This window comes from Chiloscyllium plagiosum, unplaced genomic scaffold (genome assembly GCF_037043375.1).
Source record: "Chiloscyllium plagiosum isolate Xiang-an unplaced genomic scaffold, Cpla_swu_hap1 HiC_scaffold_11, whole genome shotgun sequence".
Lineage (NCBI taxonomy): Eukaryota > Metazoa > Chordata > Chondrichthyes > Orectolobiformes > Hemiscylliidae > Chiloscyllium > Chiloscyllium plagiosum.
The window spans coordinates 78,362,975-78,383,624 of record NW_028270149.1 but is presented as its reverse complement, the minus strand read 5'-3'; the positions used below and the strand labels follow the sequence as shown (position 1 = coordinate 78,383,624).

The following is a 20,650-nucleotide window of genomic DNA, read 5'->3' as shown; positions in this document are numbered from 1 at the left end:
CCAACTTTAAGGGAATTTAAATGGTCTTCGGATAGGCATGTGGACGAGAGTGGAATAGTGTAGGTTAGATGGGCTTCAGACTGATTCCACAGGTCCGTGCAAAATCAAGGGCTGAAGGGCCTGTACTGTGCTGTAATATTCTATGTTCAATGTTCTAAATACCAGTCCTGTGTTACCCAATGTAAGCGACTTCTGATAGATAGCCAACAGCAATCTGGAGTGCCGGAAGTGAGAAAATCTATTTAGGGCATGTGGTCAGGCCTGACATAAGCAGTCTCACTTATATTAAAAATACAATTTCATTCATCCAGCTATTCTAATCTTGGAAAATGTTTCCATTTTAAAATCTCTGTGTCAGGGTTCTCAACACATCAAAGTTCATCAAATGTGTAAAGGCACAGAGCAGTGAAGGACTCACATCCCAGCTCACACCTCTCCGAAGAGAAGGATGTAGCCATGGCAATGGAGTTCACTGTTCAGGAAGCATCACTGATTTGTGACTTGTCAATTCACTGTAAGGTAGTGGAATCCTCCATGCATAAAATTACAAAGCAGTCTCTTTCTGTTTCGTCAGTGTGTCACAGGTTCTTTACCGAGACAATGGAATGCAAATGTGCTGAAGAGCCGCTCCTGTGTGCTGTGTTTCACTGTTGTCATCTCCAAAAGAAAGTTAATGCATGAAACAAGAATTGGCAGGAAAGAAGACTGGTTAACATTGACTTCAGCTCAGGCTCTGCACCAACAAGGATGAACACTCTGGAAGTTAAAAGGATTTTTCGATTTAAGGAGGTTGGCTGCTTCTGGTATAGTCAGCTTTCATTTCAAATGTTCAGAAATGACAATTTGATTTTAATCTCTCATGGAGTTCCTCAGAGTTAGCTGAGGATATTTTGATTTATAGCAATAGGAAAATTTGTATCTTGCGAGAGATAGCTGACGTACAGTCACTGAACAAATCTTGATTCCATTTTGATTGAATGGTATTCTGAAATATTTCCTGAGATATTGCTGTTTGAATTCAGTGATGTAACATGGGAAAGTGGAAATTAGTGTTCTTTATTTTACATATAATTCCATAGCTATGTGTTTATTATCTCGCCCTGACTGGTTATTGTAGTGATTGTAATCAGGTTAGCCAGGTGGACCTCATAGAATATGAGTTCCCTGATTGAGCTTGTTAACCCAGTCCAATCAGAGAGCCCTGGCTGACTGATATAAACAGGAGTGCAACGGTAGGGTTTGGGGCCTAGCTTTGCTGCTCCTCTCCCTTGTAAAATTGCTGTCTCTTGTGTACAGCTGTTAATGTTTTTTGTAAACTGTTTTGTAATTTGTTTAATAAAATAAATATACACAGGAAAAAAATAAATAAACAGGAGTGCCTACCCTCCCCTTCACTGTTTTGATCACACAGCACTGCCCTTTGATGTGAAGGGCAGTGTTTGTCACTGGCCACCTGGGTGTTTTCCTATCTTCCTGGTGGTGGAAATTGAATAAAAAAATTCGTGCACTTTGTGTCTTTCACTGTGTCTCACACCTGCACACACACACCATGGGTGCTGGGGATAAAAAATAAGATAAAAAAAAATAAACAGGAGATTGCCATTAACAGGAAAAGGAAAAAAATAAATAAATAAACAGGAGTGCCTACCCTCCCCTTCACTGTTTTGATCACACAGCACTGCCCTTTGATGTGAAGGGCAGTGTTTGTCACTGGCCACCCGGGTGTTTTCCTATCTTCCTGGTGGTGGAAATTGAATAAAGATTTGTGCACTTTGTGTCTTTCACTGTGTCTCACACCTGCACACACACACACCATGGGTGCTGGGGAAAAAAATAAGCACTACCGCACTTAGGTGGTAGTGTGGGGGTTAAAGTTAAAAAAAAAGAGAATAAAAAAAAATAAAATAAACAGGGACCTCCTAAAAAAAAACAGGGGACTCATTCCCCTTCACTGTTTTGATCACACAGCACTACCTTTTGATGTGAAGGGCAGTGTTTGTCACTGGCCACCCGGGGGTTTTCCTATCTTCCTGGTGGTGGAATTTGAATAAAAAATAAAGAAAAAAAAAGAAAAAAAAACAGGAGTGCCTACCCTCCCCTTCACTGTTTTGATCACACAGCACTGCCCTTTGATGTGAAGGGCGGTGTTTGTCACTGGCCACCCGGGTGTTTTCCTATCTTCCTGGTGGTGGTATTTGAATAAAAAAAAAGAAAAAAAAGAAAAAGAAAAAAAAAACAGGAGTGCCTACCCTCCCCTTCACTGTTTTGATCACACAGCACTGCCCTTTGATGTGAAGGGCAGTGTTTGTCACTGGCCACTCGGGTGTTTTCCTATCTTCCTGGTGGTGGAATTTGAATAAAGATTCGTGCACTTTGTGTCTTTCACTGTGTTTCACACGTATACACACACACCATGGGTGCTGGGGACAAAAATAAGCACTACCGCACTTAGGTGGTAGTGTGGGGGTTAAAAGAAAAAAAAAACAGGAGTGCCTACCCTCCCCTTCACTGTTTTGATCACACAGCACTGCCCTTTGATGTGAAGGGCAGTGTTTGTCATTGGCCACTCGGGTGTTTTCCTATCTTCCTGGTGGTGGAATTTGAATAAGGATTCGTGCACTTTGTGTCTTTCACTGTGTCTCACACCTGCGCACACACACCATGGGTGCTGGGAAAAAAATAACCGTGTGGGGGTTAAAGAAAAAAAAAAGAAAGAAAAATAAACAGGAGTCAGGCTTGTGGGCTACCCTGCACGCTGTCGTCCCAGGGAAGAGGACGGGCTGTCCTAGAGGTGGCCGGAAGGTGTGCCAGGATAGCCCACTGGCCGGATAGCACATCCGGGTGGGTGAGAGCCCAATGGTATATAGGGGTAGACCGAGAGCCAGAAGGCGGGTAGCCGTCCTCAGCGCTGTCACCTCGGGCAGGTACCGGGGCGGGCTGCCCCAGAGGTGGTCGAAAGGTGCTGAGGGTGGTTAGTGAAGCCGGAAGGTGGGTAGGCCATCCTGACCACTGTCTCCCCGGGCAGGTACCGGGGCGGGCTGTCTTAGAGGTGGTCGAAAGGTGTGTCAGGGTGGATCGAGAACTGGAAGGGGCATGGGGTGGACCGAGAGCCAGAAGGTGTGTCGGGGCGGGCTGCCTTAGACTGGTCGGAAGGTGGGAGGGACGGGGGCTTGCTTGGTCTGTATTGTCTGCACTTTTTTATGTAACAGGATTGTCTTATGTATAAATGCCATTGTTGCTGTATTTTCATATTTGAAACTGAGATTTGTGGTTTGTCCTCAATTCCCTGTAAACTGGTTGAACGGTAGGGTTTGGGGCCTAGCTTTGCTGCTCCTCTCCCTTATAAAATTGCTGTGGTATACAGCTGTAAATGTTAACTGTTTTTCTGTAACCTCTTTTGTAATTGTTTAATAAAATTAAAAGAAAAAGGAGTGTCAGGAGGTCTGTTCGCTCTGACAGCTGGCTCTGAGGAAGCTGGATCAGTGTCAAGCATTATGCATTTATCAATAAAGGGTAACTTCGTGACTGGATACCAGTCTCTGTGGAGTTATTTCAATAATAAAGCTCAGAAACTGGATCATATGGCATTTCAATGTGATTATGTTTCTTGAGATCTTCTGTCCTCCAAACCATAGATTTTGGTGTCAGGATATCAGGAAAATTCCTGTGGAAATGTTGCCCTATGATATTTATCAGTTCTGGATGAGAAGGGAGTGGAGAGGGGGAACCAGGGCCCACTGCAACAACAACAGTGTAGAGCTCTGGTAGCTGAAAATGTGTTGTTGGAAAAGCGCAGCAGGTCAGGCAGCATCCATGGAACAGGAGAATCGACGTTTCGGGCATAAGCCCTTCTTCAGGAATCAGCAGATTCCTCACCTTCATTCCCCTACGCTCTCGGATGAATGAGTTCAACACGCGGCGTGACATCGAACAATTCTTCCGCCGCCTTCGCATCTGTGCCTACTTCTTTAACCAAGACTCTCGCCCACCCTCTGACGACCCCTTCTCCCGCTTCCAACACACCCCATCCACCTGGACACCCCGTGCTGACCTCCTACCTGCCCTCGACCTCTTCATAGCCAACTGCCGCCGCGATATTAACCGCCACCTGAACTCCCCCACCCCTCTCACCCACTCCAACCTCACCCTCGGAACGCGCAGCCCTCCACTCCCTCCGTTCCAACCCCAACCTCACCATCAAACCAGCAGACAAGAGAGGCGCGGTAGTAGTTTGGCGCACCGACCTCTACACCGCTGAGGCCAGACGCCAGCTCGCAGATACCTCCTCCTACTGCCCCCTTGACCATGACCCCACCCCCCACCACCAAACCATCATCTCCCAGACCATCCATAACCTCATCACCTCGGGGGATCTTCCATCCACCGCCTCCAACCTCATAGTCCCACAACCCCGCACCGCCCGCTTCTACCTCCTGCCCAAAATCCACAAACCTGACTGCCCCGACCGACCCATTGTCTCCACCTGCTCCTGCCCCACCGAACTCAGCTCCACATACCTTGACACCGTCCTGTCCCCCTTAGTCCAAGAACTCCCCACCTACGTTCGGGACACCACCCATGCCCTCCACCTGCTCCATGATTTTCGCTTCCCCGGTCCCCAACGCCTTATCTTCACCATGGACATCCAGTCCCTGTACACCTCCATCCCCCATCACGAAGGACTCAAAGCCCTCCGCTTCTTCCTTTCCCGCCGTACCAACCAGTACCCTTCCACTGACACCCTCCTTTCACTGACTGAACTGGTCCTCACCCTGAACAACTTCTCTTTCCAATCTTCCCACTTCCTCCAAACGAAAGGAGTAGCCATGGGCACCCGCATGGGCCCCAGCTATGCCTGCCTCTTCGTAGGATATGTGGAACAATCCATCTACCGCAACTACACTGGCCCCACACCCCACCTTTTCCTCCGCTACATCGATGACTGTATCGGCGCCGCCTCGTGCTCCCACGAGGAGGTTGAACAGTTCATCCACTTCACCAACACCTTCCACCCCGACCTCAAATTCACCTGGACAGTCTCAGATTCCTCCCTCCCCTTCCTCGACCTTTCTATTTCTATCTCAGGTGACCGAATAAAAAAAGATTCCTGAAGAAGGGCTTATGCCCGAAACGTCGAATCTCCTGTTCCCTGGATGCTGCCTGACCTGCTGTGCTGTTCCAGCAATAAAGTTTCAACTTTGATCTCCAGCATCTGTAGACCTCACTTTCTCCTCCAGCACAGTAATGGTGAAAGGACACTACTTTACTTTGGCAGCACTGACAAGATGCTTGGGTCACAGATTCATAACAGAAAATGGAACTCAAAGGAGCTGAGGAGCTTTGAATGGTTGCTTGCCTCAATGGTAAATTTCTACTTACCGTCATCAGTGATGGGATGTATATTGGTGGAGCTGGTAGCGGCTGAACTTTTCATTGAATCCCAACAGTGTGGAAGCAGGCTCTTCAGCCTGACAAGTCCACACCGACCCTCCGAAGAGTAACCCAGCAAGACCCATTCTCCTACCCTATTACTCAACACTTACCCCTGACTAAATACTGAGGAAATGGAGAAGGCATTCACTCCAGTTCCATTAGCATTGCTTTGTAACAATGAGATTTCTCCAAAGTTAACTTTGGCTTATGTCTGATATCTAGATGCATCTCTGAACGCATCTCATTCAGTCTGTCTCTCACAGTCTCTATCTTCTTCATTGGGCTCATTTATATGGGTTAGCATGATCCCTGCACTCCTAACCCAGCTAAAAATGTTATTCCAGACAAAGAATAGCATCCCAGTGGTCATTTAACAGCTGGAGGTGTGCTTTCTGCCTCTCAACCTTCAAGTGCCAAAATGCAGAACTCCAGAGTGGACAGCGCCACTGGGAGCAGTGGGCCACTGCTGGTATTGCATTTGTGCTCAGTGCTGAATTGTATTGAAAGTGTTTGGGGGTCTTGATTGCCACCAAGATGGCAGGATCCATGAGAAGGCTGAGGGCTAAGGCTTGAGAGGTAGGAGAGGGAAACGGGGAGGGTAACACCTTGTTGTGGAGTGGTGGGGCTTCTGATCAGCCAAGGAGCCAATTAAGGAGAGATTCCCCCTCCCGCAGACACCACCTTTCCCTCCCATACCATGTGCAACCAGACAATGCAGGGAAAACTACCCAGATTGGCTGTTGGGCATGCGGCTCTCCCACCGCCATTAGGTTCCAGTGGCTGCAGGATAAAGCTGTTAAATGGGCAGGAATTACCAACTTAAGGGCCTCAATTGGCACACTAGAGGTGCACTAGCTGATGCCAAACCCTCCACTGGTAAAACTGCAGTGGGGCTGCAGGTGTGGATAGTTGGCAGTGTCACCTCTAAACTTAGTATGCTCCCCCCACCCCAAAACCCACCTTCAGACCTACTGGTGAGGGACGGTAAAATCTAGCCTCTGCTCTGTCAAGGGAAAAAAGAATTGAAGAGCCAGGGAAAGTGAAACTGAAGACAAGACTTACCCATGATTGTACTGGAAAATGCAGTACACTCAAAGGGTCACGTGTTCTATTCCTCCTTCTATTTCTAATGCTTTCCCAGATAATCATATTGGTGCCAAGTATATACTGCTCCAGGTGTATATCCAGCACATAATTCCCAAGTGTTTGGTAAGTGCCCAGTCCTGGAGTTATAAAACATGGAAACAGACTCTTCGGTCCAACTCATCCTTGCTAACCAGATATCCTAAATTAATCTAATCCCATTTGCTAACATTTGGCCCATATCCATCTAAACCTTTCCTATTCATATACCCATCCAGATGTTTTTTAAATGCTGTAATTGTACCAGCTCCACCACTTCCTCTGGCAGCTCATTCCATACACGCACCACCCTTTGCATGAAAAAGTTGTGCCTTATGTCCCTTTTAAATCTTTCCCCTCTCACCTTAAACCTATGCCCTCTAGCTTTGGACTCGGCTACCCCGGCTATTCACCCTATCCATGCCCCTCATGATTTTATAAACTACTATAATGGCAACCCCGCCCCCCCACCCACCGAGCCTCCAAAGCTCCAGGGAAAATATGTAGAGTTTTCTGCATTTTGCTTTTAACATTTGCAGGACAAACTTAACCTGAATATCGTAAAGAGACAGTTTAATTTCACGCGCCAGTCACTTTGAAAATAAATTGGCAATATTGTCTCAAATGTGGACTTTGTCTGGAAAACCATATCCACTGAGAATGAGATTGATTTTACACAAATAAACCCCTCTTAATATAGAACATATAAAGAAGCTACTATCCTATCTACCTGGGGATGAGGTCAAACCCAGATAGAAAGGTGAAAAACTGCAATGTATACAGTTTCTTGGGACTGAACAATGTAAGCATCCTTGAAATATTAAATAAAACCATCAATGAATTAACACTCAGTCATCAGTCTGAAAAGACAGAAATAAAAATTAACCAAGAAACTGGGAACTGTGTTGTAGCAGGCAACAAAACCTTTCAACCGAGAGCCAACAGAAGATTATTACAGTACCTTACAAAGCATACCGTAGTGTTGAATAACAATTATATATTAATATTTATTAAACAAGCATAAATACTTTTGGATTTCAGCAACTGCTTATGCATTAGAATCTCAACATTCATTCCAAACAATAAAACGGTTTTGCTCAATACCAGATTTTAAGCTGGCCTTAAGTTTAAGAAAATATTTTCCTTTTAGGCATTAGAAGAGGAATTTTAATTAAATGTAGCTTATATTTTAAAATAGATTGTATTAATGTAGAGCAAAACAAAACAAAAAGGTAGCTAGAATTGTGGAGCATTCAAACAATCCAGGAAATTCAAGGGCCGAAGCGGAGTACAGAGATTTGACTTTTTAGATACTTCCTAATGGGTGTTGCCTGTATCTATTTGCTTGGAGCAAATGTTGAATCTTAAATTGAATTATTTGCCACAGCAGTACACCGGATGTTAAAATGAGCTACATGGTGTTGGGGGAAGATCATTTATAGTTCAGGTTCAAGAGCAAGAGCAGAGCTGTATTTTCTCTGAAGGATATTACGGCATGCTTTCTAAGGTACAGTAATAATGTTCTGCTGGCTCTCGGCCGAAAAGTTTTATTAACAGCTCCCAGTTTCTTGGTTAATTTTAATTTCTGTTTTTTCAGACTGATGACTGAATGTTAATTCATCATGGTTTTATATAATATTTCAAGTTTTTAAAACAACCTTGCAGGTTTCACAGTTAAGGCACCAGTAGCTTGGCATCTAAGTGCCATCAGGCTTGCTAGCCTAACTGAGACATAAATAGGTGATGGATTTCAGATCTTAGGAATGAAATGTTATTGAAGTGGAAGCAGGGTGCCCTTAAGACAATTTGAAGAACACTTCCTGCATTCATGAACGGCAGGAGCTGAAACTGATGTAAAGAAGCTGCAGTGATAAGGCTTATTTGCCTCTTGAAACTCTCAGATTTTGTTGAACAAACTCTGAATTTAATGAATCATGGCTGTTAAGTTCAAGCAGAAATTTTCAGAAGTCACAGTTGCTGAATTCAACAAAAGTAAGAATTTTGAAGAACCTGCAAAGAAGTGTGAAGAAGGCTGAAGCTTGGAATTTAGAATGGATTGTGATTCAATAGTTACACATGAACAGAGGGATAGGGATGACGTGAGAACTCCAGGATCTGAATTTGCAGTGGGGAACTACAGCAGGAAGGGGTTCCTGAAAATAACTTGCAACACCTCTGCTATTTATGGGCGGCACAGTAGCACAGTGGTTAGCACTTAGCCTAACTGAGACATAAATAGGTGATGGATTTCAGATCTTAGGAATGAAATGTTATTGAAGTGGAAGCAGGGTGCCCTTAAGACAATTTGAAGAACACTTCCTGCATTCATGAACGGCAGGAGCTGAAACTGATGTAAAGAAGCTGCAGTGATAAGGCTTATTTGCCTCTTGAAACTCTCAGATTTTGTTGAACAAACTCTGAATTTAATGAATCATGGCTGTTAAGTTCAAGCAGAAATTTTCAGAAGTCACAGTTGCTGAATTCAACAAAAGTAAGAATTTTGAAGAACCTGCAGAGAAGTGTGAAGAAGGCTGAAGCTTGGAATTTAGAATGGATTGTGATTCAATAGTTACACATGAACAGAGGGATAGGGATGACGTGAGAACTCCAGGATCTGAATTTGCAGTGGGGAACTACAGCAGGAAGGGGTTCCTGAAAATAACTTGCAACACCTCTGCTATTTATGGGCGGCACAGTAGCACAGTGGTTAGCACTGCTGCTTCACAGCGCCAGAGACCCGGGTTCAATTCCCGCCTCAGGCGACTCTCTGTGTGGAGTTTGCACGTTCTCCCCATGTCTGCGTGGGTTTCCTCCGGGTGCTCCGGTTTCCTCCCACAGTCCAAAAATGTGCAGGGGTTAGGTGAATTGGCCATGCTAAATTGCCCGTAGTTATTAGGGAAAGGGGTAAATGTAGGAGAATGGGTCTGGGTGGGTTACGCTTCGGCGGGTCGGTGCGGACTTGTTGGGCCGAAGGGCCTGTTTCCACACTGTAAGTAATCTAATCTATTTCCCTACATTTCTTTATATGCATTCATGGTATCTGAACCAGTGTTTATTGCCAAGAATGATTTGCCCAGAGGCTAGTTAAGAGCTAACCACATTGCTGTGGGTGTAAAGTCACATGTAGGCCAGACCAGGTAAGGACAGCAGTTTTTCCTTCTCTAAAGGATATTAGTGAAGCAGATGGGCTTTCCTGACAATCGACAACAGTTTCATGACATCATTAGCTTCTTATTTCTATTCCTGAATTAAAATTCAATATTCATTCCCCAGTAGTGGTATTTGCCACTGGGGATGCCTGACGATGGAATTACTTCATTAATCTAACAGGGCAAATACACGCAAAGTGCCAAGTAGAAATAATGAAAGGCCTGTCAATAAACCAGATAATACAGGCTACTCTAGATAGAGGAACTGGTGCCAACAGAGGTGTTTATAATGTAGCAGTAAAACTAAAGTGGTTATATGATATTATATTAACATTATAGACACTATCAACAGTAAAACAAACTACTGCTTATTATGTTGGTAATAAAAATTTGCTGAGTGAAATTGCAATCCTCAAAACTAGACAAATACCATTGTTATACGACACTGATGTAAAATGAGCCTACTTTTGGGTCTAACATCAGGCTTGCACTACTAAAGGAAGTCCTAGACTTGGTATGTTGGTGCTACTGCAGGTTCAACTTGGATAATGGAAATCAAAACACCACAAACCAGTTCTCTGTGTCTTCATGGCAAAAGATGTTTCATTTATTGCACAACAGCAATACTTTCTGTGGCCATGTAGTTGGGGCAAAGCAGTCTCTTTCACTGATGTAAACTGGAATAATTATTGTGAGGATGATGGACTCCCATTATCCAATGAAAGCAGGAATCAGCTCAGTTTCAGCCAGCAAAATGGACTAGGTGTGTTTCATCAGGGCTAAGGGGGTTTGCAGGGTATGGGGGGTTGAGTAAGGGAGATGGTTAAAGTGATCAGCAGTTTGAAGTATATATGGAAGCCTTTTAACCTGGTCATTTTGGAAACAGCTTCCTTACATACCTAGGACTAAGCGCTTGAAAGATTCTGTCTGTCAGATATCTCTAGTCAGAGATAGGATTGTAATAGTGGCCTCATTCCTGTCACCTGACCCCTGCCTTTGAAATGGAAATCCAAGTATGTGAGTAATTTTGGATAGAATATGTGGCAATTTTAGTATTCTTGGAGGAATAAAAGGATTTTGACTAAAGTTCTCCTGCAATGTGGGTTTTCCCTTACAGCATTTCTGGATCTGCTGTGGGATAATTGCTGGAGAATAATTACAGAATGAATCAAAAATTGTGCCGTAAGGACAGTAGAAGGCGAACTAGATGAACCATAGAATTTGTTTTCCAGCAATTCTTATATAATTACATCCATTCATTGGGGTGACATGGTAGTTCAGTGGCTAGCACTGCAGCCTCACAGTGCCTGATACCCAGGTTCAATTCCACCCGCAGGTGACTGTCCGTGTGGAGCTTTCACATCCTCCCCTACACCTGGGTGTATTTCCTCCCACAGTCCAAAGATGTGCAGGTTAAGTGGATTGGTAAATTGCTCATAGTGTCCAGGGATGTGCAGGTTAGGGGGATTACCCGTGGTACAGGGATAGTGTGGGATCCTCTTCAGAGGATTGGTCTGGGCTGAATGGCGTGCTTCCATACTGTAGGGATTCTATGATGCTGGGAGTTTTTAAGGTACACACAATTCAGTGCAAATTCATAGTCCTATACCTTGTGCTGCTATGGAAGGATGTTAAATTAATTATTAAAGGGACAGTTACTACCCTTCTCCTCAAAAATAAACTCCTCATCAGAACTCAAAGGAAAAGAAACTTCAACTACCAATGAAATCACAATCCTTTTTTGAAACTTAAACCACTTACCACAGTTTGATGGTTGACTTGAATCACTTCATCCCCTGCATGAATCTTCTTGCACTGGTCTGCAGGAGACTGTGTGCAGAGAAAGGAATCGTATCAGACATTTGAGAATATAATGTTTTAAAAAACACCGTGGCTCCACGTCTTGTTAAGATTTGAGGAATAACAGTGAAGTTCTGAAGCATTAAGTAACAGATGTCAAAATGTTATGAACAAATACACTTAGCATGTGAGGGGAATTCAATCAAAGTGCAGCCTTTTTATATGGTTACACAGACATGTAGAAGGTGGTGTTTTGAAAAGGAACCTGACAATTGTTCGCACTACGTATCAGAACTTCAGGTTTTTGTCACAGTTAGCAAATGGTATCCTAAAGCTCTAAACCTTCTAACTGTTGAAGCAAGAAACACAATGCATAACTGCAAAACAAAGAATATTAAATGGATAATATGTAAGTTACTGCTTGCAGTGTGGAGGATTATGGAGCATAGAATTGATCCTGCCATCTTGTATTTATTTTCAACTTATGTACCACTTTTCATACAGTTATGCACCAGGAATAATCTCTCAACATGATACCTGCAAGTAACTATATTACTAAACGTGGTTAAAAGTGAATCTTGCATTTATGTGACGCAAGTGACAGGACAATCCATCCCGCTCCCCATTCCAGTGACCAATGATCAGGTCATAACTTCATAGATGCTTGAGACCGGGCTTTATGATCCACTCCAGCCTTGATGTCCAAGGCCTCAAGCATATCCTTCTGCTCACCATGCAGTCACGTCAGTGATAAAACAAAACCTCAAACTGCACCCTCCAGCTTGGAATTAACTGATTTAAAGCGTACAAAATTATCAGAATGACTTTTTTTGGTTCTTCATTCACACACCTCAGTTGATCATTGGAAGTTTCTCTCTGGTTGTTCTGGTGCTTTATGCCGGTTGTGGTTCTGAGCATGTCTCAGAAGGGAAAGCAATATTTCCCACAATGCTTATTTTCTCCCCAGCTTTCCAAACTGCTGGAATGATTCTGCAGGATCTGGAAATTCTTAACACTCAAGACCCAGCAAACATTCCGGGCCCAAGTTACTGACTTTAGACAAAAGTAGCACATATCTGATTGGAAGAAACTGCTTTCACGTTTTTTAAACATTCAGTGACTAATTTTGTGTATGTGTGTATTGATTTTGTTTTCAGAATTGAGTAATTAATATCCTGTTGCAATAGAAGTTTGATCACTAACTGAGTACACTTAACTGCGATAACAGGATAATGGTGTTATACCAATCTCATTAGCCCAACTAATGAAGGGCTCATTAGTAAAGTCTAAATTGAAGGAGTCATCAAGCAGTGTCACTACCTTTGAACCAGGAGGTTCAAGTCTACACTGGTCCAGAGGTATGCAATGACATTTCTTCACAGGTTGATTTAAAAAAGACCCTATAAGTCAATAAAGATGAATTTTAAGTGATTCTTCCTTTTGCTGGATTGTATTTTAACTTTTAACATATCATGTAGTTTAGAAGTGTCATATTCCAGAGTTTGGATATAACAGAGCACGATTTTCCAGCCCCTTGAAGTTGCAGGGTATGTGGCAGGAAGGGCAAATAATTGGGTGGGTTAGCACCAGAGAGATACTCACTTCCTTCCCAAAATTGCTTCGGTGGTGAACAGTGGGGAGAGGTTTTGGACTACAAGAGGACATAGATGATCTGGTCGTTGGGCAGAGAAGTCCAAAATGGAAATTAGTCTGGAGAAGTTAGGTAATGCATTTTGGATGTAGCACAGGATAAAGGGAGACACAAGAAATTGGAGAATACAGAATAGTGAAGGAGGGACAGAGAGACCTTGGAGAGTATATCCACATATCGCTAAAATTGGCTGGGCAGTTCAATGAGATGGCATATAGAATGTTTTCCTTTATTTGTCAAGGCACAGAATATAAGAGTAGTCAGGTTATTGTCGAACTGTAAGCAACACTAGTTGGACGACAGTTGGAATGTTGTCCACACTACAGGAGGGATTGCACTGCAGAGGGACCCTTTGGATATTTGTAGGAATGTAGTCAGTGCTGGAGACATTTGATTATGTGGAAAAATTGGAAAGATTGGGGATCATTCCTTTGGAACAGAGATGGTCGTAGGGGTGGCTTAATTGAAGTGTATAGAATTATAAGGATCAACCTATTTACCTGAACACAGTGTCAAACCACATGGGAAGATATAAATTGAAAGTAATTAGAGGGGAGCTGAGGCAACATTTTCTTGGCCTGGCTTGGGATATGAAAAGTTGGAGTGTACTCCCTGAAAACTCAGGTGAATAGACTCTCACCACATTTAAAAAGTATTTGGATATCTTCTTGATGAACGTGCAGGGCTACTGGCCTGGTGCAAGAGGGTGGTATTAGAGTGGATCAGTCTTCCTAACTAGCATGTACATGATGGGCTGAAAGGCCACCTGCTCTACAACACACACACGCACATACACACACATACACACACACGCACACAACCAGAAGCTACTGTGAGGGATTAAACCCTGGGCAGGAAAGCCCAAGGCCAACCTTCCTTAATTAAGACCATTAGGTGTTCAGTTAATGACCACTCTGGAGCAATCAGGATACATGGTTTTCGGGCAAGAGTTGAAGGGTGAAAGAGACCACCCTTGCCTCCAAATACTCTCTACCTGCAACACACCCCCCACCACACCATGTGATTCCTCCACTCTCCTGTCATCTTGTTGGTTATGGTGCAGCCAACAGCCTAGGCCGAGTGTAGGTCACTGCTCCTCATAGTAGCTGCTGGCCCCTCATTGGCAAGCAGCTTCAGATAGAGTGGTCTGTTTCTATCCCAGGACCTGACTGGGCGAGTAGTCCTCTGGGTCACCACTAATACCAACTTCTTGCACCAGGCCAGGAGCGTTGTGGGTCATCGTTCATCAAGGAGACATCCAAATACTTTTTAAACGTGGTCAGAGTCTACGCAACTAAGTTTTCAGGGAGTACATTCCAACTTTTCATATCTCTAGCCCAGCCGAGAAAATGTTGTCTCAGCTCTGCTCCAATTACTTTCAATATATATCTCACCATGTGATTTGACCACTGTGTTCAGGTAAATAGGTTGACCCTTATAACTTTATACACTTGAGTTAAATGACCCCTTTGGCTGTCTCTGTTCTAAGGGAATGATCCCCAATCTTTCCAATTTTTCCATATAGTCAAATGTTTCCAGCACTGACCACATTCCTACAAATATCCAAAGGGTCCCTCTGCAGTGCAATTATATCCCTCCTGTAGTGTGGACAACATTCCAGCTGTCGTCTAACTATGTTGCTTACAGTTTGACAATAATCTGCCTACTCTTACATTCTATGCCTTGATAAATAAAGGAAAGCATTCGATCTGTCATCTTATTGAACTGCCCATCTATTTTTAGTAATCTGTGGATATACACTCCAAGGTCCCTCTGTCCCTCTTACACTATTCAGTATTCTCCCATTTCTCATGTCTTCTTTTATCCTGTGCTACATCCAAAATGCATTACCTCACTTCTCCAGACTAATTTCCATTTTGCACTTCTCTGCCCAACCGACCAGATCATCTATATCCTCTTGTAGTCCAAACCCTCTCCTCACTGTTCACCATCCAACCAATTGTTGTACTACCTGCAAACCTCTTCATTGCCCCCCTACATTTGAGTCTAAATCATTAATCTAAATTACTAAAAGCAAGGGACCAGGGACTGATCCTTGAGGAATCCCCCTGGTGTCACCCTTCCAGTTGCAAACCCACAAGATAACCATCACCCTGTACTTTCTGCTAATATTTGAATTTTGCACCTAATCTTCTACTCTCCCTTGGATCCCAAGGGCTTTAACTTGTTTGACCAGACTGCTCTGCAGAAATCCTCACTACCTCCATCTAAACACATCTGGCACTGCCCTCATCAACTTGTTATGACACAAGAAATTCAAATAAACTGCCAATCAACGCTCATTTATGATATTTCAAGGTATTTGATAACAGCTTGGTACGGTGGCTCAGTGGTTAGCACTGCTGCCTCACAGCGCCAGGGATCCGGGTTTGTTTCCAGAACCAGGGGAATGTCTATATGGAGTTTGCATATTCTTCCTGTACCTGCATAGCTTTCCTCTGGATGCTCCGGTTTCCTCCCACAGTGCAAAAATGTGCAGGTTAGGTGAATTGGCCATGCTAAATTGCCCATAGTGTTTAGGGATGTGTAGGCTAGGGGCATTGGTTAGGGGTAAATGTACAGTAGTAGGGGAATGGGTCTGGGTGAGTGACTCTTCAAAGGGTCAGTGTGGACTTGTTGGGCCCAATGGCCTATTTTCGCATTTTAGCAATTCTATGATGATAGTGGACAAGCCATTGCTATAGTTTTCAAGCACAATTTAAAGACAGATTGCCTTTAACTGCTGCTGGAGGTTTGAAAAAGGCTTCTAAAATAGATCGAAAGATTCCTGAGACACTTGGTCAAGGCTTCATCAGCACTTTATCAACGTTTTTCCAGGAAATTCTCTTGAGGACTTCACCTGAAAAGAGTGAATTGGCTGCCATTGTATCTTAATGGACACTGCACAGGAGCTAGTATAAGATGGGATTGCATGGCCATTAGTATCTTGCTCAGAGGTCCCACTTGACAACAGGGAACAAGGAAGATATGAGGCTAGGCAGAGTAACTCCAGTTGCTACAAGACAAAGGGACAGGAGGGTGAGGAGAGTAGGTACAAACCTGCAGTGTCACATATCCCGTGATGTCGACACCTCTAACTCTATCCCTCAATCATCTTGAAGCCTTCCAGTATGTGTTAGTGAGTGTACTCCACATCATTTAGCAAGTTGGGTGTATGGAGGATGTGTATATAGTTCCCTGAAGGCTTCTTCTAATCTGCACTTCACAATTCAGACAGGAGTCACACAAACCAGGTTATAGTCCAACAGGTTTATTTGAAATCACACAAGCTTTCGAAGCGCTGCTCCTTTTTCAAGTGTACCTTATGAAGAGGCAGCGCTCTGAAAGCTTGTGGTTTCAAATAAACCTGTCAAACTAGAACCTGGTGTCGTGTGACTTCTGATTTTGTCCACCCCAGTCCAAAGCCAGCATCTCCACATCACAATAAATTCAGGCAATGTGAAATTATGAAGATCAGCCATAGAAGGCAAGACTATGTGCGAAAATTAGGCTGTCCAAAAGGGTTTCCTCATCAGTACACCAAACATTTAGTGTCTGCTTTCACACGTTTCCCAATGAGTCTGAGAAATAGAAAATAAAACGTTTACATTTTTACCCAGGTTAGTCAATCGAAATATTGCAATATCATCCAGCTTGGACTTTGCAGTTTAGAAATATATAACTCTACCCATGAACAGAAAAAAATTAGCTCTGAGGAGCTTGCAGACATTGGTTGAGGATTTTGCAGCTCAGAAAGGTATAAAGATTGTGGACAGAATTCTGAAATGAGCATACTTTCACCAAAGTACTTGGAGAGGTACATCTGAAATAAATTGATTGATGAGGACAAAGTCAAGCAAGTGAATTCCTTGTGTTTTGTCTTCACAAAATTTCACTGGCAGGAGTTGCATAGCTTAGTTAGTAATGATGCTTCTGTGCCAGAGTATACCCTGAATATCATCACAATTCGGTCCAAATGGTGCGGTAGCAAATCATAGGCCGAGGGAGGATCGTAAGCGATAATCAGCTAGAGATTTACTGGTCCACATTTGACCCAATTCCATGAGATCCCATGGGATTCAAGATAAATGTTCAGGACTCACAAGTTCGCTCCATCATGACTATATGCTGTTCTGCTGCTGACAACATAACACAACATGAACTGATGTTGTTTGGTCAGTATGATGTTGAATAACTTTTTCAGTTTGTCACTTGACCAGTCTGTGTTGTAAAGGAGGACATTGTGGCGTGGACAAGGCTGACTACCACCAATAAAACTGATGCTGGCTGGCATATCCAGTGTTATTCTTATTGTCAGTTTTTATTAAGGACGACTGAGCTATTTCTGAGGGGAATTCTGAATTAACCCTATCACTCTGGCTTTGAAGACATATTAAGGCCAGAGCACGTCGGGATGGCAGATTTCCTTTTTACAGAGCCGAAGTGAAAGAGTTGGGTTTTCATGACCATCTCATTGTTTCTCACTAGCCAATAATAGTACCCTAATGCCCTTGACTCCAAATTAGTTTATTCAATTAAATTCAAATTCACAAATTGCCAAAATACAATATGAACCTTGAACCTTTAACTATTAGTCCAGGCCTGTGGATTATTAGTACACTGGCATTACTGTCATGTTACTGTGATTAGTCCCACAGTTTCCTTTCCCCCAAAACCATGCAAATACTTTTCAAAAAAACTATCCAATTCCTTTTTGAAAGTTTATTTTAAATCCATCATAACAACTTGCTGTGTAAAAATATGACTCTTCATGTTAGCTCTGGTTTCTTTGATAATTATGTTATTTTGTTTATCTGCTTACCAAATTTTTGTCAGTGGAAAGGTTTCTCCCCATCTAAGTCTGTCAAAACCCCTCAGAATTTCAGAAAAATCAATTAAATCTTTCCTTAACCTATTGCGTCAGTGGTATTTTCACAGAGAAATTCCATCCTTTGTTTCCCATGTCCCAGTTAGTGATGTAATTTAGTGGCTCATTAAATCAGCCAGATCAGTTTTACTAATTTTCTGAAAAATAAGAAACACATTCACTTATTTCAATGCTAACAGAATCTCCCTTGAATTCATTATCCTCTACATGATTGTTTATCAATGCTCAGTGGTCTAGCAGCTGTTTCAGGGAGGTTGCAGGTTGTAAATACATGTTTGACATACATGACAACCAGAGGCTGTCATCCAGCATTTGCAATGCATCTATCTATACTTAACATGGATTTTGTTTCAAATCTGTCAGACAATGCAGTGACTTGAGAGGAACAAGGGAGAATCCCTCAGTTACATTGTATAGAAACATGGAAATTGGAACAGGAGTAGGCCATCTGGCCCATTGAGCTTGCTCTGCTATTCAACATGGCCATGGTTGACCATCCTACTCAACAACCTTTAATCCCTTTTGCTTTAAGAATTATATCTATATCCTCCTTGGAATTATGCAATGTTTTTGTCTTAACTGTTTTATGTGTCAGAGAATTCCATAGGCCCACCATTCTTTGGATGAATACATTTCTTCTGATCTCTGTCCCAAATGGCTGACCCTCTATCCTTAGACTGACCCCAGGTTCTGGATTTCCCAGTCATTGGGAACATCATTCCTGTGTTTATCCAGTCTAGTCCTGTTAGAATTCCACAGGTTTCTATGAGACTCCATCTCTCATTCTCCTACAGTAGACTACCCAACACTCCAGTGAAGATAGTTCTAACAATCCAGTCTCTTCAAACATCAGTCCTCCCATCTCTGAGATGAATCTGGTGGACGTTTTTTGCACTCCTTCCATTGCCAGAACATCCTTCCTCAGATTAAAAAATCAAAACTGCATACAACCTTCTAGGTACTGTCTCACCAAAGCCCTATGTAATTGCAGCAAGACATCCCTGCTCCTGTATCTGAATCCTTTCGCTATGATGGCAAACATACCATTTGCCTAGTTCACTGCCTGGTGCACCTGTATGCTTACCTTCAGGAACTGTGTAGAAGGACACCCAGTTTCATTGCATTGCCTTCCTGTTTTTGCTACCAAAATAAATAACCTCACTGTTATCCCCTGTGTACTTCATCTGCTATGGATTTGCCTACTCACTCAACTGATGTATCTCTGCATCCTTCTCACAGTTCAACCTCCCACCCAACTTTGTGTCATCTGCAAACTTGGAAAGGTTACAATTAGTTCCCTCATTTAATTCATGAATATATATTGAGAATAGCTGGGATCCAGGCACTGATCCCTGCGGTACCCCACTGGTCACTCGCTGACACTCGGAAACAGACCCATTTATTCCAACTTGTTTCCTGTCTGCCAGTCAGTTCTCTACCCACGTCAGTGCATTATCCTCAATCCCATTCCCTTTAACTTTAAATGTTAATTTCTTATGTGGAACCTTCTCGAATGCCTTCCAAACGTCCAAGTAAATCATATCCTCTGGCTCCCCCCAATTAACTCTGCAAATTGCAAGTTATGTGTTTAGGAAGAACTGAAGGGCCAAGAAAGAAGAGTTGGAGAAAGCAAATTAATGTGAAACAGTCAGGGAATTAATTAATTAAATACCACCAAAAGAGAAATAGAAAGTGTTAATAAAAGAAAATGTATGGCTCATTGTTGAAGGGGATATCACAAACATTTTGTTTTTTGTTTGAGGCTATGGAATTCCCATCATAAAATGTTGTTGAAGAACAAGCTGTAAAACATTTTTAAGGGGATTCAGACAGTTGCTTGAAATGGAGGAATATTGGGTTATTTGAGGAATATGCCATAGTGTAGGAGTAGATTAGGCTGTGGAAAGAACCTCTAGTGAAACCTGTTTCTACATTAGAACATTCCATGATACGATATGAATTGGCTTTGGTTGAGCAAAAGCTAAGGACTACTAGTATAAATTAAAAGTCAGATTGACAACATAACTGGCAAGTGGCCTCTGGCATGAGACATGAACCAATCTTCAGGGAATACTGCCACACCAACTGCAATTGGAATTGCAGTCTGATCAAAAGCCAAGTTTTACAGATTCCAAACTTTGTTTTAATATTTCCCAGATTTGTGGCAAGACAACGGTGTGTTTCATAACCTATTGTTATGAAGGTGCAATCTCTTCAGTAACTTGCCGCAAGGAAGAGATACCCAGAGAATTGAAACAGGTTGCTCAACAATTTGCCCCATCCTGCTGTTTGTCTCATTAAAATGACAGATCGCCCTCAGCACCCCCTTGAGGTTCATGAAATTACAACGTTTGGATATTGATTGCCAATTAAATTGTCTGTAGACAGTTAGGGTGAGGAATCAACAGCACAGGTAGATTTATGTTTCTGCATTGACACTCAACCACTCCAACCCAAAAAAGAAATTGGAAAATCTGAAATTGTGGAAAACTGTGGTCAGAGATCATAATTTTTTTTTTGAAAAATAATCCCTTTTTTTCCTTTCTGTCTCTTTTTTTCCCCTTTTTTAATCCAACCTCTCATTCCTTCTCTGTTTCTCTTTTTCTG

At 42.8% G+C, this 20,650-nt stretch overlaps 1 protein-coding gene across 3 annotated transcripts in view; it reads right to left on the bottom strand.

The window, feature by feature from the left end:
- The window catches only part of LOC122557100 (connector enhancer of kinase suppressor of ras 2), a 585,950-nt gene that overhangs the window by 271,564 nt on the left and 293,736 nt on the right, over positions 1 to 20,650 (bottom strand). For all 3 annotated transcript variants that reach the window (XM_043704404.2, XM_087992202.1, XM_043704405.2), the window contains exon 8: positions 11,466 to 11,534. In XM_043704404.2, coding sequence (XP_043560339.1) covers positions 11,466 to 11,534 — 69 coding nt within the window. The remainder of the gene's footprint in view (positions 1 to 11,465; positions 11,535 to 20,650) is intronic.